Source organism: Neoarius graeffei, chromosome 11 (assembly GCF_027579695.1).
Source record: "Neoarius graeffei isolate fNeoGra1 chromosome 11, fNeoGra1.pri, whole genome shotgun sequence".
In the NCBI taxonomy this organism is placed as follows: Eukaryota; Metazoa; Chordata; class Actinopteri; order Siluriformes; family Ariidae; genus Neoarius; species Neoarius graeffei.
In genome coordinates, this window is record NC_083579.1 from 47,174,992 (window position 1) to 47,202,569 (window position 27,578).

The 27,578-nt window shown below is 41.2% G+C and overlaps 1 protein-coding gene across 3 annotated transcripts in view; it reads left to right on the forward strand.

The window, feature by feature from the left end:
* Positions 1–21,974, forward strand: part of pomt2 (protein-O-mannosyltransferase 2) — a 55,100-nt gene extending 33,126 nt beyond the window's left edge. For all 3 annotated transcript variants that reach the window (XM_060934039.1, XM_060934040.1, XM_060934041.1), the window contains 11 exons: positions 86–146; positions 3,918–3,996; positions 4,221–4,372; positions 6,881–6,972; positions 7,058–7,134; positions 7,220–7,291; positions 7,391–7,450; positions 15,387–15,492; positions 16,558–16,698; positions 20,154–20,265; positions 21,251–21,974. In XM_060934039.1, coding sequence (XP_060790022.1) covers positions 86–146; positions 3,918–3,996; positions 4,221–4,372; positions 6,881–6,972; positions 7,058–7,134; positions 7,220–7,291; positions 7,391–7,450; positions 15,387–15,492; positions 16,558–16,698; positions 20,154–20,265; positions 21,251–21,356 — 1,058 coding nt within the window. In that variant the 3' untranslated portion in view covers positions 21,357–21,974. The remainder of the gene's footprint in view (positions 1–85; positions 147–3,917; positions 3,997–4,220; positions 4,373–6,880; positions 6,973–7,057; positions 7,135–7,219; positions 7,292–7,390; positions 7,451–15,386; positions 15,493–16,557; positions 16,699–20,153; positions 20,266–21,250) is intronic.
* Positions 21,975–27,578: the final 5,604 nt, after the last annotated feature.

The window sequence follows — 27,578 nt, forward strand, 5'->3', positions numbered from 1 at the left end:
GCATTTGCATGTACCCACACTGTTGTTTCTGGCATCAGTTGCATGTTGTATTGGTGACTTTGTCTTGTTTTATGTCTTTTTATAGATCCCACAGGGACTCCTGAGCTTGTCCGACATGGTGACGTCATTCGGCTAGAGCACAAAGAGTGAGTGTCTTCATGATTTGGGTTTGAATTGTTTTATATTGAGTTGTCTTCAGTGAAAATTGGTTGTGATATTGAATAGGAGAGTGAAAAAAAAAATTGTGCTACTTATTAGTAACTCGCCATTTACTATTACATCACCATTATGTTTGAGCTTGTTAGCATGGGGTTTTATCAAAGACTTAACGCTATCATACATGCACATTCATTGAAGGCTTGATAAGGAATATTATTTGTGATTACTATTTTTAAGTCAATTGTTGCACATCTGATAAGCACGACGTGTCTTCTAATTGCATGTAGGGTAAACAATAAAGCTTGTCACACTCAAACCATACAAAACTTAAAAGTTCTTTCAACTGTCGCTTCATGTAGTTTGTACTTTGGACAGTGGTAGCTTGGTCGATTTACTTCTGGTTTCTCCTCCAAAGGCATTTTGAAAAATCAGTGATCGAGAAAGTAATAAACCTCAGTCGTGTTTATTAACATCATTCAGTGTTTTCCCCTAAGGCTACATCCACACGGCAACGAGATTTTTTTTTTTTTTTTTTTTTTTTAGCGGGTAAAAAAAATATCGCGTCCACATGGGCAACGGCTCAGTAAAATATCAGGTACATATGGCAACGCTTGCTGAAAACAATGCAATACACATGCCACACTTCTACGTGCGCTGTAAGACGGTCCCATCGGAGACACCAGAACAATAGAAGAAGTAGGACGCATGCGCATAAACCCCTTCTTCTACCCGGTGTGATGACTTGTTCTAGTCATGTGGTTGTGACGTCATCGTAAACAAATCCGTTCTACTCATCCAGACGACTTTGCAACGGCGCCGTTGCCAGATTTTTCCACTCTGGAACCCGTTCTCAAAAAATATCGTTTTGGGGCACCCAAAACGCCGGTGCTGTGTGGACGCCAGGCCGAAACGATAAATTTTATTGGATTCACCTGAATCCGTTGCCGTGTGGACAGGGCCTCAGTTTACTGGTTTGGGGGAGGGTGTTGGATGAGGATAGTCACCTGCAGGACCCCTCCCCACTGCTCCTATTTCAGAGCATTTGGATCTCAGCAAACAGTTAAAGGAGTCATATTTAAATATTCACATTTATTTTAGAACAATAATTGACAATTTTTACAATAGAACTGCTCTCCTGGGATTTTTTTTTTCCCAGACCATAAAAAAAAAGTAGTTATATAATATATTTTTTAATATAATGTGTGGGCGGCACGGTGGTGTAGTGGTTAGCACTGTCGCCTCACAGCAAGAAGGTCCTGGGTTCGAGCCCAGTGGCCGATGAGGGCCTTTCTGTGTGGAGTTTGCATGTTCTCCGGGTGCTCCGGTTTCCCCCACAGTCCAAAGGCATGCAGGTTAGGTTAATTGGTGGCTCTAAATCAGGGGTCACCAAACTACGGCCCGCGGGCCAGATCTGGCCCGCCACCCCCCTTTGACCAGCCCCTCTGCCCCCCATCACTTGAACCAGCCCTATGAGGCAATCCCCAAAAGTGGTCATGGCCTATTTTTTTAAATTGCTTTTTGGCAAATAATAACATGTCTGCATCTTGTATTTTGTTAATTTTATCAATTAAAATTGATATTTAGTTATAAAATGAACTATTCATATTTTCCGAATTTTCGTCATATGCTCGCGATCAAGCAGTGACGGGCAGCGCATGCGCAGAGAACTGTCAGTGTTCAGGACAGCAAAATGGCTAGCGGTCAGCGAAAAGCTGACAGAGAGTGCAGAGTTTTTAAAGAACAGTGGACCACCAATTATTTTTTCGTTCAGTGTAAGGACCGTGCAGTTTATCTTGTATGTAAATAAAGTGTGCCGGTTTTCAAAGAATATAATCTGCGTTGTCACTACGAAACCCGCCACAAAAAGTATGCTAGTTTGTGAGGGCAAACAAGAGAAGACAGGATTCGGAGGATGAAATGCGGACCGGCTGCACAACAGAATGTATTCCTTCGCCAAACCCAGATCAACCAGGCTGCTGTCCGAGCTAGCTATAAGGTAGCTCACCTACTAGCTACCCATGGAAAGCCGTTTACTGATGGGGACTTTGTTAAAGTATGCATGCTTGCTGTGGCCGAGGAGGTGTGTCCCGACAAGGATGCGCTCAACGCGGCGAGTCTCTCCGCACCTACTATGACCAGGCGAACCGAAGATTTGGGGGGACAACGTGTATGACCAGCTGAATGAGAAAGCGTCAGAATTCGAGTTTTTTGCTTTGGCCATGGATGAGAGCAATGACGTGCAGGACACAGCACAACTGCTGTGATCTATTGATCTATTGCTCATATTATTATAATTTCACTGTTTTTTAAAATGTATTTATTTTATAGGCCTATTTATTTGACCTTTATTAAGTGCTGCATACAATTATTATTTATATTATTAATAATATCAACAGGCCTACCTACAATTTATAATTTTCCACTCACCTTTGCCAGTGTCAATCACCTCAACTAGGCAGATGTTTCTTACCTTGACAGCTTTGATGTTATTTTTATTAGAAAATAAATAAATGGAATATCTGTGGTATTTCAAATTAAAACAAAGTGTGAAGACTCGATTACTACTTTTGCAAACCACTAGTAAAGATAAACAAATATATGCCAGGAATCAAGTGTGGATATAGTAGTGTGGATATAGTAGTGTGGATATAGTAGTGTGGATATAGTAGTGTGGATATAGTAGTGTGGATATAGTAGTGGGGATATAGTAGTGGGGATATAGTAGTGGGGATATAGTAGTGGGGATATAGTAGTGGGGATATAGTAGTGGGGATATAGTAGTGGGGATATAGTAGTGGGGATATAGTAGTGGGGATATAGTAGTGGGGATGGCTGTGCCAGGCTAGTAATCTCTACTACACAATGAGGCCTGCTGGTGGTCATATTTGTCTGGGTCATACAATTCTATGTGATATAGCTGACCCGACCCCGGCCCCCCATCACAGTCAGGAACGACAATGTGGCCCCCAGAGAAAAAAGTTTGGTGACCCCTGCTCTAAATTGACCGTAGGTGTGAATGGTTGTCTGTGCTTATGTGTCAGCCCTGCGATGACCTGGCGACTTGTCCAGGGTGTACCCCGCCTTTCGCCCATAGTTAGCTGGGATAGGCTCCAGCTTGCCTGCAACCCTGGAGGACAGGATAAAGCGGCTAGAGATAATGGTTGGATGGATATAATGTGTGTTGGGGGGGTGCCCCCCAGTATAATGGTCAGGGAAACACTGGTATTTGTATTTTACATGTGCTTTCTCGGTCAAAGCTGATGGCATGCGGATGTGTCCGTGACACAGGCCTAAAAAGATCAGCCTCAATGGACGCAAAATCTAAGGGACTCGCTTGAAATGCCTGTTGCAGATATGCCCTGTGAATATGCAGTATGGGCTAGAAAGAAATCAGCCCCAGCCTCCACTTCATACCATACTGTGTATTTTTACTTACAGTGGTTGGTGTTGCTGCTGTTCTTGGTTCCACAAAAGTCAAATATAACCCATTTTAAGTCCTTTGTCAGCAGCAAATAAAACATTTTATTTAAAAAATAGCCAAAACCTAAGACTTTTATATTTTTTTCCTTGAAAAAGAGCGAGGGATGAGCCCATTCTGGCCTATTTTATAAATGTAGCGAGATTGAATGATTGTACCTTGAAGAGCAGTGTCACAAACCTATGCCATATTTTTACTAATGGATAAATGGAACAAGCCACAAACTCTGATGCTTTTGCCTGACACTAACACTTTTTTTTTTTTTTTTTTTTTCTTTCAGGACCACGCGCAACCTGCATAGTCACCTTCATGAAGCACCACTGACTAAGAAGCACCTTCAAGTCACGGGCTATGGCATTGTGAGCATCATGGTGGATTTTTGTGTCTGTTAAAATTCAAAAATGCTAACGTTGTGAACATTGAATTATGCCACCTCTTAGGAAAATGCAAATAACATCCTGCTAATTGGTGGCTCCTAGGTTCCAGTCTCTTCCGGCCATGTTAGCATGATTCACCTTAACAGATGCTAGTGTAGATATCATGGCACCAGAGATCATAAACATAACCTGCTCTCTTTCTTTAGAATGGTACGGGGGATCCCAATGATCTCTGGCAGGTGGAGGTGTGTGGAGGGAAGAAGGGTGACCCGGTGAAGGTGTTGCGCAGTAAAGTGCGCTTCCTACATCGTTCCACAGGCTGTGTGCTCTATTCCTCAGGCAAGATGCTCCCAAAATGGTAAGAACCTCTTAAACTGTGGTGACTTGTCATTTAACCCCAGAGGTCCATTTATACTTCTGTGTGTACACATATTGTATCTATGTCCTAAAGTAGAAAAAAAAGAGTGTTTTTAGATAAGTGGGTCTGCACAGCTGCTAGCATGCACACCTCCTCAACAATGTGTAAGGCGAATCTGCAGTGCTGTACTTGCTGTTGCTGATTGGTTGATCAAGGCAGTGCATCCAAGGGCATCGGCCAAAAACAAAAAAGTTTGCTTCTAAGTAAACCTGGGCAATATGATATCAATATTGTGATCAAATTTGTAACAATACAGTTTTCAGGGATATCGCTGGTATCCAAAGTATTTTTATAACAATTAAAATCTCTGATTAGAAGTTACTCTTTAGTGCTCAATTTTTTTAATTATAAAATGTTACAATTGCTCCAATAATTTTTATTTTCTCTTTCCATTGTTAAAAATGCAGCATTACTGGCAATTTGTTAGCAAACCTATATATTGTGAACAGGTGACAATAAATCGCAATGCAAATTTATGACTATTCAAATAGATTAAATTTTAAAAAATGAATCATGATTATCAAGCTACATGATCTTAGTTTTTCCTAGCTGTACTTGCATTGTTTAGACTACAGAGGGTGCAATAACGTATAATAGCAGGAATGCATGTGACTTCACCTTGGGTGGAAGTAGCGCAGCTCTAATGCTGCGAAAATGCACAGAAAAAAGATCTAAAATGGGAAAGAGCTGTTGTACGATTGACCGTACAAACAGATTTAACAAGAAAGCTGAGCTATGTTTTTACAGACTGCTGAAAGCTAAAGAAAGGAGAAGCAAATGGAGGTAGAGGTAAATGTTTAGAAAACTTTATTAGGAAAAGGCCTATTTGTTATTAACATGTTTTTGTTTTTAATAGAAGGGATATTTTAATTAATAGATATTATGTTTTATTCCAACCTTTACAAATGTGGGTAAATAATTATTGTTGGTTATTAAGAAAATAAAACATTTATTTTTAATTTAATAAAAATAATATTTAAGTCAAGAAAGAATAGGAAAATAAGTCTTGCATTTTTCTGGTCATAATTTTTTTTTTTTTTTTAATCAAAAATATTGTGAGAAAACTGATTAATGAACCATGAATCAGATTGTGAGTTGGGTGAATCGTTTCATGCCTAGTTGTGAAACGTGTATCGTACAAAATTAAGTATAATTTTTTTTTTTTTTCTTATACCACAGCACTGTTGAAATCAATAATCTGATTGTTTGGAAGTTCTTATTGCTGGTTGTAATTAAAACCACAGGTTTATTTTGATGCATTCATATGAAGAATTTATCATTCCTGTAGAAACAACAAACTCACAGGGCTTTTTGTAAGCTAGGTGATCTACATAATTTAAGAATCATAATAAAAATGTTATTTAAAAAGAAAAACATTAAATAATTTTGGTTTAGTACAGGGCGGCACTGTGGTGTAGTGGTTAGCGCTGTCGCCTCACAGCAAGAAGGTCCGGGTTCGAGCCCCGTGGCCGGCGAGGGCCTTTCTGTGTGGAGTTTGCATGTTCTCCCCGTGTCCGCGTGGGTTTCCTCCGGGTGCTCCGGTTTCCCCCACAGTCCAAAGACATGCAGGTTAGGTTAACTGGCGACTCTAAATTGACCGTAGGTGTGAGTGTGAATGGTTGTCTGTGTCTATGTGTCAGCCCTGTGATGACCTGGCGACTTGTCCAGGGTGTACCCCGCCTTTCGCCCGTAGTGAGCTGGGATAGGCTCCAGCTTGCCTGCGACCCTGTAGAACAGGATAAAGCGGCTAGAGAGATAATGAGATGGTTTAGTACACTTCCCTCAAGAACACACATTCCCAGTATGTTCAAGTACCAGGGTTCCCACAGGTCATGGAATATCATGGAATTTTAAAGTCTGTTCCAGGCAGGGAAAGTCAGGGGATTTGATCGTTTTTGGGCCAAGTCATGGAATATCAGGAACTTTTGTTTGGAGCATGTTTAAATTTTCGTTGCCATTTATCAAAATGTAATATTTTCCATGAGATATTTTTCTTCATTGGGTTATTTTACTATGTTTCAGCAGTGAAAACTTTACGTTTTGTACTAAAAATGTCTGTGAGCTGGTAAATAAAGCTTGCAGATTGATGGCTTTAAAATACTGTGGCTGCTTTTTGTTTGCTCGGCACAAAGGTGGCCTGATTTTCCTGTTCATTTTAGGTCATGGAAATTCAGCTTTTCAGTCGGTGAAAATCAGGAAAAAGTCAGAGAATTTGACATTTTGATTTACAGTGGGAATCCTGAAGTACATTAGCAACTATGTATAAATGCTTGCATTTACAGACACAGAAGTACAAAATGGACCTCACGCTCATATTGGCAGTCTTAGGTTTCATAGTAGCGTTTACTGTCATTGCTGAATAATTCGTATTAGTTTGTGAATGACGTGCTAGGGATAAATGCAGTATAAAATATACTTTTTTAATACAAACATCTCACATTTTTAAAGGGGCTGGGAACAGGTAGAGGTCACGTGTAGTCCATACTTAAAGGAAACTCCAAACTCCCAGTGGAACATTGAAGATCACATCAACCCCAAATGTAAGTCACTGCAGCAAAAACCTGTCAACAAGGTGATTTTGCTTTTGGACTTGCAACAAAAAGTGTGGGTTTTGTGTCTCCACAGTGCCCAACATTAGTTTGTGTGTGCTGAAGCCTTCCTTCCTGGAGATCTTGCTTGAATCTCATATTGTCATGATCAGGGTAAGATGATCTCTAACATGCAGGGAAAAAACCTCATTGATACTAGGATGTATCCTCATGCAGTTTTTATGTTTCTTGCACTTAGGGAAATAGTGGCCTGAAACCTAAAGACAATGAGGTTAACTCGAAACCTTGGCACTGGCCCATCAACTATCAGGTAACTTTTATGTGTTACACAAGAATTGCTACACTTTGGATAGCACTAGTCATGTGAATTCATCTACTAAGAAATAATACTTATCACTTTTATGCATAGGGCTTAAGGTTTTCTGGAGTGAATGAAACAGAGTACCGTGTGTATCTTTTAGGGAATCCTGTGAGTATTCTCTTTTTAATTATTTTTTTATATTGTGGAAACTAGTTTATACTGTGAAATCTGTTTACACTATATAGTTTAGCTATGATAAAATCCTCCGTTATTGTGGGGTCCATAAAGCAGGGGCTTTTTTTTTTTTTTTAGGAAATCACTATCCGTCATTACATTGTTAGTCATTGTTAGTTATCACCATTCTCAAAGCCATTAGCTTTTTTAACTAGTTGGTGGACTTGAAGGAATTTAATCTAAACCTCAATAATTCAAAAAGAAGTCGGCCTATAAATAATGTCAGCCAAGACTGAACATGTTCTGATGGTGTAAAGTTCAGCTCTGGGGCTCCGGAGTTAAGCACCAGAATATATAGAACATATCTCGCATGCACTGAGAGGCTCCGGTAATTATGGATTCTCTTCAGTGACTGGCTGCGCCCCTCAGAAAATAGTACTATGCCAATCATCTCAAAGAATCCATAATTTCAACCGGAGCCTCTTGTGGTATATTAGATTAATATTTTATCCACATTCACTGGATATGAGCAATCGCGCACTCTGATTGGCTACTCTTCTACAAGGCAGTCAGCCCATATACTGTGAGTAGAGAAAAACAAAATGGCGGACCGTGTTGCTGAACCAGCCGAGGACGAATTAAAAACTCTACTCAAAAACAAAACCCCCAAAATTATCAAATATTTAAAAGAAACAGAAATAGCTAAAAGAATATAGTTTATTTATTGGTTTGTTTGTTCCCTCCCCAATATCTCCTGTTCCACACTCCAGTCCAGTCGGTGGTGGTAATGCACCTTTTAAAGGATATGGGACATGGATTTTTACCTGGGCATAATTATGTATAAAGGACATAAGAAATGCCATCTAAATCACTGCAGGGCGTCAAAAATGTGAAAATCATCACATTCAAGTTTTTTTATACATCAGCGTAAAACAAGGATTCGTTAATGAGCTAGGTGGTCATGTGACCCGTGACGTCACAAAAACTTTCCAAGGAGCCAGCGCTTGGGTATCTAATGTAAACAGGTTACCGAAATGGACACCATCGACAGTGACATTCCCGATGTTTCACAGAGATGTGAAGTTAGACCCTATCAATTCGAACCGATAGCTGGAAATTCACATGAACATAGATCTTGTCTTTACTCTGACGGGTCAGATGATTCTGAGAGTGAGAGTTCATTCAGCCCTCATGAAACTGAAAGCGGTCGGCTGGATAACACTTCCTGGTAAGTTAAAAACAATTCTGCTCAAAGGCTAATGATCTGTTGAAAGAAGTATTATTTTTGTATCATACATTGAAAGTTCATCATAGATCTAGCTAAAGTCCGTTGCAAGCTAGTTTTTTTTTTTTTTTTTTGCTGATATTTTTCGAGATTGATTGAGATACAATGCTTCCAGACTCCGAGATGAAAACATTCAAAATGGTGAAACGAGTCAGAATTATGATAATCAATAATTGATACACCCAAAATTATAATACTAATCCTTACCTCGGCTTTCAGTCGCTTAGCGCAGAGGTCTTCAACAGGGGGGTCGCGAAATCGCACCGGATCACTCGTATCAACAAAAATATTCCTGCCCTGTCCCCTGGCCTCCGTGCAGGGATGCAAACAGCGCGCCTTTCGGCGGATGCCGCCTTTTTCACGGCTGAATCGCGCAGATCTGATTTAAAAAAAAATAGCGTTATTAATTCATGAAGTATAAGGATGAGAAAAAAAAAAGTTTAAATCGGGAAGCTGCGCACATTTGTGCAGCCTGGCGCAAATGTGCGCAGCTTCCCGATTTAAACTGTTTTTTTTTTTTTTCTCATCCTTATACTTCCTGTTTCATGTTTCATGAATTAATATCGCTCAGTACCTGAGTATTAATGTTGAAAGAATCCTCAGTGAAATGGTCCGAACACAGTTTGTGGGAAACAGTAGGTGCAAAGTTTTTTCAACAGGTGTTCTGTAAAATTATCCTACCTCTTGATTTGTCCTACCAAGCCTACTGCGCATGCGCGAAGCCTACTGCGCATGCGCAGGTGAGCCCACACTTTCCTCAGCTTCGGGTCCTTGGGGAATGCAAAAAAACTTACTCCAGGGCATTTCCCATTGGAATTATTGCAACCATAAGCAGCACAATACACCATGATGTCCAATGTATGATGTCCAATGTACTTTAAAGACTATAAAAACAATTTTCTTGTCATCCACTTCTCCATTCATCTACCCGCTTGTGCTGTGCCCGAAAGTTTTTGTGACGTATCATCACGTGACAGCGGCTCTTCCGGTTGCAAAAAATGCATATCGGAAGTCGAGCAGAAATGCCATATAATCACGAATATAACGATTTTGCTGAATTTAATAGATTTTGTATTTGTTGATGCAATTAATTCATATTTTTAATGGAAAGAAACTGATATAGCGTGCATTTATGTTTCATGTCCCATATCCTTTAAGTTGGTTTACCAACTGCCAAAAAAACAACCACCCCAAAATACAAAAAAGCAACAAAATATGGAATAAAAGTATTTGATGGGAAGAATGTATCTCTCCCCCCCCCCCCCCCCCCCAAAAAAAATTGCATTTTTCACAAATTGCTACTGTCATTTTGCCAGTTCGTTTACATTCTAAGCAGAAATTATTTTGTCAGATGTTTTGTATAAAGTTTATTTATTGGATTTGCAAAAAAATAATAATAATGCTCTGTTTCTCAAAATCCAGTGAATGTGGATATGATGAGAGTCATTCCACTCAATCTCCTCATAGATGGCTTATAGACCCCTTCGCATGTTTGTAAACAAACCGACCGTTTCCAGGATGCGCGCGCAGCCTGGACCCAGAAACAATGGCGCTGCCCATAGACCGGCATTATGAGCTGTCAGATTATGCCAAACAATTGTCGTTACAAGATCGAGAATGCTACATAAATAAGTTAACTCTAACAAGTGGACATCGCCTACCGGATCCGCATTTAATTAAAGAGTGGACGGACGATGTTAGTAAGTTCCCTGGTATACAATGGCCAGATATATACTCGTACCTTAAAGACTTCAGTGTACACCCACGAAAAACTTCGTGCCTACAAGTCTTTAGACGCATATGATTGTTATGTGCGGGCATGTACAACTTAACAATGGGACATTCATATTCATTTTGTTTTAATCAAATTATGCCAGTGATGTGATGGCAATGTGGCTTTAGCTACAACAGCAAATACCAACACTAAACAGCAATTTGCAGGAGGTAATGGCATGAAAGGAATGATAGTGTAAAGAGTGCAGCTAAGAGAAATCAGAGCTGCGTAAAAAGCGAGAGGCAGAGAGCAGAAATGAAACTGAACGGGGCGGGAGCTAGGTTAGAGCAGTCAACGTAAGTTGGCATTTAGAGTGAGGGCACACAATTTTACCTTTCCATCCTTGCTTTAAAATTGTGATTTTCGGCATACACAAATAATGATGGCACAAAATCTGGACTGCTTGAGTCAAGCGAGAGCTCTCCTACAAACAAAATTGCATGCAAAGCTAAGTTAACATGCTAACAATATTCATTACATTGTGTAACTATGACCCAGCTAATCAGACAAACATTACCAAAGTATTTTGCTACATCAATAAACGAACACTAGAAAGAATAAAAAAGAAAGATTTAATAAATAGCCTGATCTTACCTGTGATGAAGTGGGCGCTGCAAACCCACGCATTTTATGATGGTGCTTTCATCCCAGTCTACACGTTTGATGGCTTGTAGCCATAGACATCGGCGATTTTTTTTTTTTTTTTTTTTTTTTTTTTTTTTTGGAATGGGTGAGAGCCTGCTGGAATTCTGAACATTTTAACCCCATCACTGCTACGATTCTGACACCCGACAACACAACAACTAGGCATTTCTGAGTCTTTTTTGGGTCCAGGCTGCGCGCGCAATTTCCGCTTACGTATGAATGACGTTTACTGCGAAGGGGTCTATAGCCAACTCGGCGCTACACGTTTTGGCTGTCAGCTCATGTACAACTCGATTTTGTGGAATAGCTGTTAAATATATACAGCATGCATTTTGAATGATGATGATTATAGTTGGATTATGTTTGTGTGGAAGGGGTCCATGAAATTTATTTCACAGTTAAAAGGGTCCCTGGCTCTTAAATTCTGCTTTGTTTTGAGCCTGGAGAAATGAACCCTTCTAGCTGTATAGTGCCATATAAATCCCTTCACTTGTTCGCTAAAACAAAGCTTTCTTTATCCAGTGGGTTAAATTTGTTTCGGTGATTCTTTCAGGACATCATTCAGAGCCATGGTCAGTACTTTTGAGTAAAAGAGCGACACACACTATTACGTTATCTGACGTGACATTTAATTACAAAAGACTGCCTTTCACACAGGTGTCTGTTTGTATTGGCATGTAAAATGCTTTTCTCCTTTGGTGAGTGAGCTGCTTCACTTATCCTCACCTTGCTTTCTCCTGAATTCGATGTTTAATACCCTGTCCACACTAGGGATTTTGTACCGATACGATACTACTTTCGTACCGCAACACCTGTCCACACTAGCAACTATACCGGTACTGTAGCGGTATAACTGTATCGGTACGAAACCCACAAATGTATGGGTTTCGTACCGGTACAGTATCGGTACTGTAGCGCTTCGCTGTAGTGTGGACAGATGAAGCGGTTCTGTATCGATACAAATATAATGCGCATGCGCAATGAACCATTCCTACTTCTTCCGGGTTATTCATACAATACAATACGCACGTGCTTTCCAGCTGTAAATAAAACGTCAAAATGGCTCAAAACGACCGTGGAGCTACATGGAGCAAAGACGAAGTTATGTGTTTGTTGGAACTTTGGGGAGACGAGCGATGCTCAACTGCCTCGCGCGTTTTATACGATTCGACTGAATAAATGACCACCAGAAATACAGACTGTACATTGACAACAAAAAGCACACACACGTTGTTTCATCCGCCATATTCTCGGAAGGAAGTTACTCGGTAACCACGGAAACATTTCGCGCACGCGCATTTCAACTACCGTGAAAGAAAACCGCAAACATTTCTCGCTAGTGTGGACAGATGCACTAAACTGTACCGGTATACTTTGTATCGATACAGTTATACCACTATTCTCATCTCATTCATCTCATTATCTCTAGCCGCTTTGTCCTTCTACAGGGTCGCAGGCAAGCTGGAGCCTATCCCAGCTGACTACGGGCGAAAGGCGGGGTACACCCTGGACAAGTCGCCAGGTCATCACAGGGCTGACACATAGACACAGACAACCATTCACACTCACATTCACACCTACGGTCAATTTAGAGTCACCAGTTAACCTAACCTGCATGTCTTTGGACTGTGGGGGAAACCGGAGCACCCGGAGGAAACCCACGCGGACACAGGGAGAACATGCAAACTCCACACAGAAAGGCCCTCGCCGGCCACGGGGCTCGAACCCAGACCTTCTTGCTGTGAGGCGACAGCGCTAACCACTACACCACCGTGCCACCTATACCACTATTGTACCGGTATATATGTGAACACAGCTTAAGTTGAGCAACTGTAATATAGACTCCCCTAACTTCCTGCAGCACTCTCAACTGAATATTTAGTTCCTCTTTGATATTGTGCCTCAGGCTCATACAGGTATGTTGGAAGGGCAGCAGTCGTATTTCAGAACTGAAGTCTGTTAAGAATATTCATGAACGCTAATTGTCTACTTAAGAAAATTCATAATTAGTAGGCAGTTTCTGTGAAACCGAGTTAGACAGGCACTGTACACATTTCTTAAAATGCATAGACTTTTTTTAAAGAAAATGGTAACCAAAAGAGAGCGCAGTTATATTCCAAATCCTTCAGGAAATGTTACTCAGGCTACATCCACATGACAACGAGATTTTTTTTAAAAATATCTCGTCCATATGGGCAACGGATTAGTAAAATATCAGGTTCATATGGCAACGCAACGCTTGCTGAAAACGATGCAATACACATGCCACGCCTCTACGTGCGCTGTAAGACGGTCCCATCAGAGACACCAGAACAATAGAAGAAGTAGACGCATGTGCATAAACCCCTTCTTCTGTAGCATCAGCCACAAAGTTTTGATTATTAATCAGTAGCGTAAAACGAAAGACGCGGAAAGAGGAATGAATGGGGGTAGATGGAAGCCGGTACGCCAACATTCTGATATCCTTCAGAATTCTTTAATGGTCCGGAATAAATTGAATGCTACACGTCGATGGATTACTTTGTTCTTCTACGCCCTTTTAGTGGAGCGGATAGCTGGTAAAATATTTCACTTGGTGAGCAAAGCACCAAATTTTGCATGAAATTTTGTCTGCATGTACCTGACCAAAAATCATCGTTGGCCACTCAAGTTTCCACCATTTTCAAGATGGCTGCCATGATGTTCAAAATGGTGTCATTTTTACAGTTTTCGCCTACTAGTTTTATTATTATATGTACCATTTTTAATATAACGTATGGGATACAACTAGGTTCGAAGATGGAATTCCTACACCTAGCCCGATCGTTCATCCAGTGCAATTTAACTCCCGTGCGATCTGTACACCATTCGAGGGACTTTTAGCCCCGTCCCTCTTGGCTCGGCTCTCCCACGTTGGCACACTCCGTCAATTTGGATACGACATCATGACCTGTATATACGGGGCGGATCGTAATGTATTTGGGAGACTTTGTATCAATAATGAACAAAGCTTACACTGAACCCCATGCCGAGTTTAACGGCAGTAAATTGCACCATTGTGCCCTGGTAGTGTTTGCAATTTACTCTTTTGAGAATATAAAACGACAGTTTCTTAGTTGCCCTTTTGAATCAAACTTTTATCATGCTCCTGGACAGTTTTGATCCAGGTTGAATTATTTTGAAAGAATAGTCATTATAACTTCACTCACATAATAACCAAAGCCTTCTACATTAAAATTGTGAAAATCCGGCCAAAAAAATGACCACGATGGGGCGTCGTGGCTCAGGTGGTTAAGGCGCCATACCATGAATGCGGGCGACCCGGGTTCGATTCCGGCCCGAGGTCATTTCCCGATCCCTTCCCGTCTCTCTCTCTCCCCCGCTCATCTCCTGTCTCTACACTGTCCTATCCAATAAAGGTGCAAAAAGCCCAAAAAAATATCTTAAAAAAAAAAAAAATGACCACGATAAAGATGTATGTCCATATTTTGGAAATTTGGTTGTTGAAAATGACGCCATTTTGAAAACGGCGGCGGCCATCTTTAAAATGGCGGAAATCGCAATGGCCAACAATTGTTTTGGAAACAGTATGGTTTGATCTACATGTGTGCCAATTTTCATGCTTTGCTCACCAAGTGAAATATTCTGGTGAAAATTTCATGTTAGCCGCTACACTATTTTTGAGGAATGTATTGTCGGACTTAAACCAACATCTGAAGAGGTGAGATCGCGCCTTTTTTTTTTCCCTATTTTTGCTGGGGGGATTGTTTTTGTTTTTGGAAAGCGCACGGGCGGTGCGCGGTTTGGTACTGCTTCCGCAGTGTTTGGACTAAAGACTCTGCCCTAAGGGCTATTCTCTCTCTCTCTCTCTCTCTCTGCACCATTACACAATAAATATTCACAGTGAAAATATTTTGTAAGCGCATTTCATGAACCAAGTTACAGGATTTGTTGACAACTCGCATCGAGTTCGTTACACTTCTACCCGACGTGAAGCACTGACAGTCATGTGGTTGTGACGTCATCGTAAACAAATCCATTCTACTCATCCAGACGACTTCGCAACGGCAACGTTGCCAGATTTTTTCACTCTGGAACCCGTTCTCAAAAAGATTTCGTTTTGGGGCACCCAAAACGCCGGTGCCGTGTGGACGCCAGGCCGAAACAATAAACAATTTTATCAGATTCACCTGAATCCGTTGCCGTGTGGACAGGGCCTCAGTTGTACCTTTCTGTCTGTTCCACAGGTGATCTGGTGGCTCAATTTGTTCTCTTTGGCTCTGTTTCTTGTTATGGTGGGTCTGTTTTCTCTGGCCTTACAGAGAGGAGCTAAACTTGAAGGAGAAAGGAAAGGTAAGAAGGAAATGCTTCTGTTCATGTGTTTGGGTTATGGATTTGTGTGACCGAGTGGGGGAAAATGTTAGCATTTTTACACATTTTTAAATATAATCCACAACCTGGCAAAAGTATGCTATGGAGAATCATGCTATTTGTAGATTTGAATTTAAATGCACATTTTTAATGGTTACAGTGGAGAAACATTTTTTTCATACAGTAAATCCTGGCTAGGAAGATCCCGTGTCTGTGGTCTAGCTCGCATTGAATATTGCTGCTTCCTACTGTGCTGCAATATGCTGCAGTGTATGGGAGACGGGATCTGTGTTCAGCTGCTTTTGCTTGCAGGATGTTATTTTAAAAACGAATCTAATTATGAATTAACGGAGAGACCGAATGCTTTTTAGAAATGACTTGTATGTAAACTTCAGTTTGAATACCTTGCTGAGAGAACTTAAGTCATGTGTAAACATTTAACAATTTCGAGGAACAATTGAAAACGTTCTAATTTAAATCAGCTTATGCTTCTTAGATTGTGACTTATTTACTGAAAATTAATTTTTTTTATTTTTATTCTGTAGTGATTTTAGACTTGAAGTATAATTGTTTGCATTTTTTTTATTGTAATGCGCTATAGTGTACATATATAGCACTATATAATATAATTTATTATTATTATTATTATTAAACTCTAGATGTTCAGTCATACGCCCTTAAGTGTGAATTTCAGTTTTTAGATAACTTTTTTTGCAAACTACATTTCAAATTCTGAAACGTACAACTTCAAAATAATAATATTTAAATTCAAACTTCTACTGAAATTATTCTAATGCCATAAAGTATGCACGTTATCATATTTAACATTTATTTTACCATTTAAAGCATTGAATTTCAGCATTGAATAGTCAATTCGAAACCTTTTTGAAGTGACTTTATAGGTGTAGCGTGGGCTCATGTAGTAACTGATCATGAAACTCTCATGCATATAGTTACATGAAATGTATTATTTCATGATGCTTTGCTATGTGGACAGGGTTTTTTTTTTTTTGATCATTTAATAACAGGTGTGTTCCATTCTTGTAGCACGCTGCCAGGTTCTTATCGAAGGTGGTGGAATGCTGTTCTTGGGTTGGCTGCTACACTATATGCCCTTCTACATCATGGGCCGAATTCTGTACTACCACCATTACTTCCCTGCCATGCTCTTCAGCAGTATGCTTACAGGTATTGAGAAACAGAAAATAAACTGGGACCATCTTGGGCAGTACGGTGGTGTAGTGGTTAACACTTTCGCCTCACAGCAAGAAGGTTCTGTGTTCGAGCCTAGAGGCCTCTCTGTTGCCCCTTTTCCACCAAGTCAGTTCCAGGGCTGGTTCGGGGCTGGTGCTGGTTCACAACTCGTTCAACTTGCGAGCCAGCTGAGAACCAGTTTGCTTTTCCATAGCTCGGGGTGCTAAGGGGAGCCACGTCATTACATCGCTGTATACATCAGTTACGTCGCTGCGTTTGCATAAACCTTGGCGCGAACATCGAAGCAACAACAACATGGAGAAGAAGAAGCAGCCACAACAACAATAATGGATGACTTTGCGTTTGTACAGCTGCTGCTTCTCGTCGCTTAAAAATGGCAACCTTGGGAGTGTCGTGGCTCGGATGGCTGGGGCGCCGTGCCGTGGATCTGGGGACCCGGGTTCGGTTCCGGCCCGGGGTCATTTCCCGATCCCTCCCCGTCTCTCTCTCCCGCTGATTTCCTGTCTCTCTACACTGTCCTATCTATAAAAAGAAAAAAAAAATGGCAACCTTGGGGGTGTCGTGGATAAGGCGCCATACCATAAATCCGGGGACCTGGGTTCGATTCTGGCCCGAGGTCATTTCCCGATCCCTCCCCGTCTCTCTCTCCCACTCTGTCTCTACACTGTCCTATCCAATAATAAAAAGGTGAAAAAAGCCCCCAAAAAAATCTTTAAAAAAAAAATGGCGACCTTTCGAGGTCTTGCTATTGTTGTTGATCTTAACAACTCCGACACCCCCACCCCCCGCTGACGTAAGCGGTTCTTTCCTCTGGCCCAGCAAAGAGTTGGTGCTAGCCTGGAACCGGTTTTTCTGGCCCCAGAGCCAGTTCTTTGTCAGTGGAAACAGAAAACCCGATTCCAAACTAAGCACTGGGCCCCAAACCGGCCCTGGAACTGCTTTGGTGGAAAAGGGGCATGTGTGGAGTTTGCATGTTCTCCCCGTGTCTGTGTGGGTTTCCTCCAGGTGCTTCGGTTTCCCCCCATAGCCCAGAGACATGCAGTTAGGTTAATTGGCTACTCTAAATTGTCCATAGGTGTGAATATCTGAGCTGTGGTCAAGCATGAGTAGTGATGTATGTTGGCTACCAGTGGTGCCTTTGTATGCCTTCGACTCAGCCATGTTGAGCTGTGACCTTTGTAACCCAGCTATTCAGCTGCAAGGAGGGATGATTAGCCACCCCAAACTTCAACTTCCTCTGGTGTACTTTGATTCCTTTACTTTAAGAAGGCATAATGTTGGGGGGGGGGACTCTGACCTTGTTGAATTCCACATTTAGTCCCATTTTGCTGTTATAACCTCCACTCTTCTGGGAAGGCTTTCCACTAGATTTTGGAGCATGGCTGTAGGGATTTGCTCATTCAGCCATAAGAGCATTAGTGAGGTCTTTGACTGAACCCTCTACTGCATGTATGGACTCTCAGACACCCGTAATTGTCTAGTGTTGCCAATAGGAGAGAGGGAGAGTATGTTGCCCATCCCTCTGTTGCCCCTTTTCCACCAAAGCAGTTCCAGGGCTGGTTCGGGGCCAGTGCTTAGTTTGGAACCGGGTTTTCTGCTTCCACTGACAAAGAACTGGCTCTGGGGCCAGAAAAACCAGTTCCAGGCTAGCACCAACTCTCTGCTGGGCCAGAGGAAAGAACCGCTTACGTCAGCGGGGGGGGCGGAGTTGTTAAGACCAACAACAATAAGACTGCGAAAGATCGCCATTTTTAAGCGCCGAGAAGCAGCAGCTGTACAAACGCGAAGTCATCCATTATTATTCTTGTTGTTGCTGCTGCTGCTTCTTCCGTGTTGTTTTTGCTTTGATATTCGTGCAAAGGTTTATGTAAATGTAGCGCCGTAACTGACGTATACAACGACGTAACTGACGTATACAGCGACGTAATGACGTGGCTCCGCTTAGCTCTGCGAGCTATGGAAAAGCAAATTGGTTCTCAGCTGGCTCGCAAGTTGAACGAGTTGTCAACCAGCACTGGCCCCGAACCAGCCCTGGAACTGATTTGGTGGAAAAGGGGTATGTGAGAGCACAGTTGAGTTTGCTCTATTGGACTCCAGGCCACAGATGGCTGTGGCATCATTGGGAGTCGAACTCTCAATCTCCAGATGATGTGCCACTCGAGCTCCAACAATGATATTGCTATTGGCGGTCTTTGGTCACAATGGCTGTACATCAGCCGTGTGTGTGTTCTAATATCTCATCTCGCAACTAAAAATTCTTTGACACTCGGTGCGTTTGCATGCACATCCAAATCGAGCTACTGTCGGTAATCGAGCTAAGGGTCCCAGCAGGGGTGCCAGAGAAATCCAATCCTACATGCACACAAGGAAATTGAGCTATTGTGTGAGGTACATTGTGCACCCGAGCCACAGGTGGCGCTACACGCCCCATCGTGTTGGTACACTTCCGGTTGTCGTCATGAAGAAGAGCTATTCAAGAGTATAAACAAAGTTATCAGCAGTGTTGCCAGATACTGCTGACGTTTTCCAGCCCGAAACATGTTCAAATCCGCCAAAATGCACTTAAAACCACCCAATCTGGCAACACTGGCAGTTCCGTGTTCACAAGTTCCGTGCTCAAGCTGTTTGGCTTGCTCTAACAGACTGTATGGCTACAAACTGTCCTGCGCAGACCACTGTTTTGTTAGACAACTTATTTTGCACAATTGTATATTTTTCTAAAGTCCGTTTTTGCTTACAATTTAACTTATGTCTTAATAAACACACAAAAAGTTCAATTGTTTTTTGTTTTTATTGACATTCTTCAGATGTTGGGGAGATATATATATATATATATATATATATATATATATATATATATATACACACACACACACACACACACACACACACACACACACACACAAAAATACAGTGACTTATGTACACAATTCACAGCTATGCAACAGCTGTACAGATGTATTTGGTGATACAGTAAGTGAGCTAAATTTTAACAGTGCAAACAATGCCACAAAAAGAAAAGATTCATGCCGTTGTCATGATTCGTTGTCATGCCGACCGAGGCTGTTGTGTTTCCTGCTTGTGGTCTCATCACTCCCGGAAGGGGCAGTGCTGAAGTAAGTAGCTCGACTACGTAGCTCGATAGGGTTTACATGCACTAAGTAGCTCGGCTACAATCGCATAATCTAGGTCGTGTAGCTCGATTATGAGAAATCAAGTTCGGTTTGATTTCAGCCTAGCTAAGGCATTTCCATGGCATTTAGAACTTCGATTTCAGTCGAGCAACGGCAGAAATTCGATTTTCTCTATGTGCATGTAAACGCACTGACTGTGAAACAGTGTAAACTCAGCTTAAAGCACAGTCTAAAGCAAAACTGTCATTCAGAAATCTTGGTGACAATCTCTCAACCTTTTTCTTCTGTTTAAAGGAATAACACTTGACATACTCCTGCAGAATGCTGACCTCCTGTTTAGTCCTGCTGTTTCGAAGTGCATTTTAAGAGCAGGTCAAATGGTGCTACTGTTCGGACTCCTCCAAAGGTAAGAGCACTTCACACTGAATTCACTAATTTCCTGTTAAGAGCTTTTCATGTTTCAAAGATTATTAAAATCTATTTTTATATTTTAGACTTTTTTTTAAGCTAGTTGAAGGTTGTAATTTTTTTTTTTTCGTGAGCTGCCTTAACTTTTTAGGTGTTTTGATAAAGATCACTATCGGTCACAGTAGAGTTTTTATAATCGGTTTCCATAATTCTTACATGCATGTATTTGAAATCTGGATGCTTAAGATCCCACATACAATTTTGGTCAGCTAACGTAAGTAGTCATAAAGTTTGAAAAGGGCTCAGAATAATTGGACATCATTTATGTAAGATATTGCAAGGCACTTTTTTTTTTTTTTTGGGAGTTGTGCTATTCCTATGGCTGAATCTCAAATGGCTTTGTACTGTGAATGTAGTGCACTAGGTACAATGGGACTTGAGTTTGTGAACCCTTTAGAATCCTCTACATTTCTGCATAAATACGACCTAAAACATCAGATTTTCACACAAGTCCTAAATGTAGATAAAGGGGACCCACTTAAACAAATGAAACAAAAATATTATATTTGGATTTTTATTTAGTGAGGAAAATGATCCAATGTTGCATATCAGTGAGTAGCAAAAGTATGTGAACCTCTAGGGTTAACAGGTACAAACTTTTTTTTTTTTTTTTTTTTTTCTCTTCCGGTAACATTTAATTTTGTGCTGGAAAACGAACGTTTGGAACTCCTAAAATGTTTTTGTACTGACTCGATAATGTAGAAGCCATAAAATAGAAATCTCTAACAAAGTTTATATGAAAAAAATAGGGTGCCTAAGACTTGGTATATATTAACAACATTTGTTTCTGTAGTAGATTTAATCATTTTTTAAAAAGTTATAGAAGTAGCAGACTTGGACTTTTTAACCTGCCTGTGATGTGATCAAATTGCAATTCAAGCTTTTTAATAATGTTTGTGATCATTTGTCTCCCTTCTTTGCAGCTTCTACCTGTTCCACCCTCTGTCCTATGGCATGAAGGGGCCACTTGCTCACGATCCTGCTTCCTACATGGCGGGACTCAGGTGGTTGGACTCCTGGGAATTTTAAAGCGTTTTGACATGATTTGTGGTGCAGGAAAATATCACCTATTAACTAGTCTAGTGACTAGAGAGCTGCTATAATACTGACATTTCATTCTCCTTTAAACTTGCATGACTCATTTCACAAGGTTATTAAATGTACTAGAGTTGCTAATTTATAAATGATTAGCAGTTTGTAAAGCATCACTTAGTTCATTTCATTAGCACAGAGCTACATTTCTCTTACAGCTGAGGGAAATGTGCAGTAGAATGTCATCAGTATTGTAAATCATTATTTAATTTTACATGTTTGTAATCCAGTTGGATGTATTTTATAGTTATTCCAGGTTTGACTGACACAATCAATCATACTAAGTGCCTTTTAGGTGATATATAAGTAGTGATGATTCATTGAGGGAGTGGATTAGGGCTGAAAGGGAGTTTATTGGAATTATGGAAATCTCCCTTGCATTTTGGGACTTTATTATTATTATTATTATTATTATTATTAAAAGATCTGCGTTTTTCAAGTCTTCAATTGTAGTGTCTTGAGAGCTAGCAACAGCTGGCAATATCCAATCCTTGGATCAGATTGGATTATCAAACAGGTCATTTTAATGTAAATATTAAATATTTTTTACAAGAATTTCCTGTGAAGGTTGTTTTCTTGCTTCATTCTTGAATCTTATGCAATTATTAAATAAGTATTAAAAAGTAAACTGTGGAACAAGAAATTAACTACCATATAACATTATGCCCTTTATTCCTCTTATACCTGTACCACAGCGAATGAACATGAAATGCGTAACTGTTTAGAGTTACAACTAATGTCATAGAAGGACAAGTTAGTTCCTGTTATCATTTACATTATAGCAGATAGAAACACTTGTTTCCTCAAAAACGTCTCTTCCTGTCTCTTTTGAAGTTAATAAGACAAAAAAACACAGATTGTCAAGATGCTGTCGAACTGGAAAGTGCAAAATCCACATGGTGAAGATTTTTCCCATGGTGGAAAACCTACTGACTGTTACAAAGCACTGACACTCTTTCCATAAATGTCAAAAACTTCAACATCTCCACAATTCTGTTTTTCTTTATTAAATAACAGCATGTTTTAATCATGTGGTTTTTATAAATGTATAATGTATCAAAGTTTTATTACACTTGAACTATCTAGATCATCCAAGTCCTTTCAAATGAACACATTAATATAAACCTGTCATTTGAAGAACACCTAGCACTACTGTTAGAGATGTGCTGTTATCGGAAAATGATCACGTTTTGAGCAGTGAAAAACGCTGTTGTTTTATAATCATTATTATTATTATTATACATAGGGCCAAATTACTCAGTTCTGATTGGTCAATCAAGGAGGGCTTTTTTCCTTAAGACGGGGCGTATTTCTGAAATGCTATTGGCTAGTTCGTTGCTTGGTTACGGTTACAAAAATTAGCAAATTTTGTCAACAAAATGGCTGACTCAGCAATGCCGCGTTTCGCTATATTTGACGAAGAAATGATAAACCAATTGAAAGCTGCAAGTGAAAATACCAAAAAAGTACGAATTTTTGGCTTTCCGTGTTTAAGAAATGGGCCGCAGAAAGACAAATAAACGACTCTCTAGTGGCATATGAATGCTGTGAGTTAGACAATGGTACTATCGCAGTTTTATGCAAAAGTGAGGAAAGAAAATGGGGAAAACTACGAACCAGACTCTTTTAAAGTAATGCAGGCAGCATTGGATCAGCATCTGAGACGAGAATTATCCGGGATCAATCCTGAAAGATGTTAGTTTTCAAGAATCACAGGAAAAGCGAGAGATTTGCGAAAACAAGGAATGCTTTAGAAACTGATTCAGCAAGACACATGCAAGATAGTCTCGCGCCCTGATTGGTTCAGAAAACGTGAATGACAAAATGTGAACTTGAATGGCTTCCGAAGTATGAATTTGGCCCTATTTATTATAAACAAGTAATCGTATGGTTCCTCGTAAAATCAGAAACACTTTATTGGCAGGTATGTGGACACACATGAGGAATTTGACTCCGGTTTCACTTAGCTCTTATAGTACAAAACAGATAAAAAGCGTATACACAAACAAAAAAAAAAAGGGGTGCAATAGGTGCATAATGCAAAGTAATCCAGGTAAGTCAAGTATGAAATAGATAAATAAATATAAAGTATACAGTGTGCACAGAATGACGGTATGAGTGTGCAGATATTTTACAAGTGATATTACTGATATATGAGTCTGGTTTTTAGCTGTTTATCACAGAGACAGCCTGAGGGAAGAAACTATTCTTGTGTCTGGTTGTTTTTGCATACAGTGATCTATATCGCCTCCCTGAGGGGAGAAGTTCAAACAGTTTGTGACCAGGGTGTGATGGGTCCGCAGAGATGTTACCTGCCCGTTTCCTGACTCTGGACAGGTATAGGTCTTGGAATGGAGGGCAGGTTGACACCAAAAATTTTCTTTGCAGACCTTATTGTCCGTTGCAGTCTGTTCTGCTCCTGTTTGGTGACCGATCCAAACCAAACAGTGATGGAAGAGCAAAGAACAGACTGAATGATGGCAGTGTAGAATTGTGTCAGCAGCTCCTTAGGCAGGTTGAGCTTCCTGAGCTGGCACAGAAAGTACAACTTCTGCTGAGCCTTTTTGATGATAGTGACTGTGTTGGTCTCCCACTTCAAGTCCCGAGAGATTGTGGAACCCAGAAACCTGAAGCTTTCAACAGCAGTCACAGTGTTGTTGGTGATGGGCAGCAGAGTGGGGGGCTCCTCCTAAAGTCCACTGTCATCTCCACAGTTTTGAGCGTGTTCAGTTCCAGATTGTTCTGACCGCACCACCAGACCAGCCGTTCAACCTCCCATCTGTATGCAGACTCATCACCGTCCCGGATGAGGCCGATGACCATTGTATCATCCGCAAATTTCAGGAGTTTAACAGACGGGTCTTTTGAGGTGCAATCGTTGGTATAAAGGGAGAAGAGCAGTGGAGAGAGCACACACCCTTGGGGGGGCACCAGTGCTGATAGTCCGAGTGCTGGATATGATGCTCCCCATCCTCACTTGCTGCTTCCTGTCAGTCAGGAAGTTTGTAATCCACTGACAGGTGGAGGAGGGCATAGTGAGCTGGGTGAGCTTGGTGTGGAGGATGTCTGGAACAATGGTGTTGAATGCCAAACTGAAGTCCACGAACAGGATCCTGGCGTACGTCCCTGCAGTGTCAAGGTGTTGCAGGATGTAGTGTAGACCCATATTTATTGCATCATCCACTGACCTGTTTGCCTGGTAGGCAAACTGCAGGGGGTCCAGCAGGGGGTCTGTGATACCCTTCAGGTGTGACAACACCAGTCTCTTGAAGGACTTCATGACTACAGATGTGAGGACTACAGGCCTGTAGTCATTCAGTCCTGTGATGGTGGTTTTCTTGGGAACCGGGATTATTGTGGAGCGTTTGAAGCATGAGGGGACTTCACACAGCTCCAGGGATCTATTGAAGATCTGGGTGAAGATGGGAGCCAGCTGATCAGCACAGACTTTCAGACAGGAGGGTGACACACTGTCTGGGCTGGGTGCCTTCCTGATCTTCTGTCTGCGGAAAAGCTGACAAACATCCTCTTCACAGATCTCGAGTGCTAGTGTGGGGTCAGAGGCGAGAGGAGGCAGGGGGTGTAAATGGGTCTTTAATGACTGGGGGGGGGAGAGGTGTGAATGTGTCAAATCTGCAGTAGTAGAACACATTCAACTCGTCAGCCAGTTGATGGTTCACTGCAGTATTGGTGGATGGTCTCCTGTAGTTAGTGATATTCTTCAGGCCTATCCACACTGATGCCGGCTCGTTGGCTGAAAGGCTGTTTTTAAGGACATTACCTATACTAATAAAACTTTTCTCTTTGAGGAGCTTTCTCCCACTTAAAGGGCTGATGACACGTTTTTGACATCTTTGGCGATGTTTTATAACATAAGTAATTCCCGATGATCCATATATTAATTCACGAAGGCGCCTATTTTACAAGTTATGATAAAAAACGCGGCTATTTGGGCAAATTTGACGGGGCTGCAGCACCCAGGAGACGAAAGAGGAGGAGGAGCTATATGACGTCAGTGAAAGAATCTTCCTCCTAACTTACCAGTTTGTTGTTGATGCGACAGGTGTTCAGTTTATCATTATTAGTATTATTATTATACATTATAGTTATTATGCCTTCGCGTTGTGTTGCCGGCTTTTGCTCCAAAACCCGCAAGGATGGGGTAAGTTTATTCAAGTTTCCCAGAGATCCAGAGCTGCATGTGAAGTGGGTGAAGCAAGTCAGGCGCACTCGTGACAAGTGGGAGCCCTCACCAACATCCGTCCTGTGCTCTGAACACTTCGATTTGGATTGTTTTGACACCCTTCCCAGCTTAAAAGAATCTCTTGGGTGTTCAGTTCAGCACAAACGTGTGTTGCTACCATCAGCAGTGCCTACAGTATTCCGGAGGGGGTCTACTAGTAGCTATGCCGGATCCAGCAGTCGCCTGGGACAAGGCGACTCCTCCAAAGACAGTCCTCCTGTCAGAACATGTGTTGAGAAACGACATAAGATAAAGGTACGTAGCAGTGGCGGCTGGTAGTCTTTCAAACAGGGGAGGCTGGTCAGTTACGATATTTCCAGATTTTAAAAGAAAAAACATCAATTTTGCCCATACTCTTGCCTCTGATCTGGCTGATTGTTGGCAGCGTCACAAACTGAAATAACAGGTTCTTTTGGCCCATTAGCCTACTGTCCAATATACATGATGGTGGTGTTGGGGGGGGGTATATTTTAAAATTGTGGCATGTTGTTTAAAAATTGATCATTATTGAAAGCAGCTCTTTGTCAGGAACCTCAGCAGTAGAGCTGGGTGCCACACATTCATTCAATGACACTTTCCCTATATTTTACTTATTTTGACTGAGAAATGTTTTATTGACAATTTTGATAACCCTTCACTTTTAATCCAGGTCTGTAGTGTGAAATGTTCTCGGCTGTGTTTTTGTTTAAAAATGTTTTCCAAATTGTAGCGGTGTTTAATTCATATCCAGAAAAATATATATTCCAATATAATATACTCAGCATAAACATTTTAAATAGATTCTATATTTTTGGTCCATCCATGACATATTACTAAACTAGCCAATTTACTGTTGTTGATGTGGGTCACTTGCTGTTAGCCAATTCACTTTCTCGTACCAGGAGAGCTGAAAGGAACGAGTATTATTCCCTACCTTTTTCACCAAGTCAATTTGAGGCGTTGGTCTACCCTGCTCTTTAATTTTAATTTTTCCTCGAAAGGAAGACTGGCAAATGGCTTCGCCAAAATTAAATCAGCAATACTTGGCATCCGTGCGCAGCTTTCTTGCTAGCTGACTAGCCCCCTCAAGTTCAAGTTCAGTCACTCAAATAAACGAAATTTCTGGAACTAAGATAGCAAACTTGACAACACTATATTTACACTTTATTTACAATGAAAATATATACAAACTAAAAAAGCTGGTAGAAACCGTATGTAATGAATGAAATCGAAATGTAAGCTGATCTCTTACAATACACCACAGCACTTGCGAATCCGCATGGGACTGAACTGAGATTCACCGCTGCCTGTCTATTTGAAACGAGCTGTCAATCAAAGAAAATATCCGGCTGCTTTCACCAATCACCAGTCTCCTCGCGGAAAGCTTTGCCATGTCCCTCCCATGTGAGGCTTGGAGTCCGTAGGCGGGCATTTTCGCAGTATTTGTCCAATAACCGTCTTGCATTTTGAGATTGAAAAGCGCATAGCTCCCAAATGCCATTGAAGTCCACTGAGGCCGGGAGTCCGTGAGACTCCGTGGGCGGGCGTTTTCGCAGTATTTGTCCAATAATCGTCTTGCATTTTGAGATTGAAAAGCGCAGAGCTCCCAAATGCCATTGAAGTCCACTGAGGCTGGGCTGCATCGCGCTGTCACGAGGGGGAAAAACTCACGCGCACATTAAAGTTATAAGGGAATTATTTTGCACTGTAGTTGGGTTGAGCACATATATTTCTATGATTCTGGATCTGAAATAGCAATGTTATAACGTCGGCTATAACATAAGCCTAGCGCAATTCATCCTACATGATGTTCGTCATTTTTAGAGGAGGCTGAGCCTCCCTCGTTGTCTTAGAGCAATCACCCGTGGTACGTAGTGCTCCGGCATGATGCTAAAAATAGTAACCATGCGGTCTGCGCGGCCATCTTGGAAGTGACT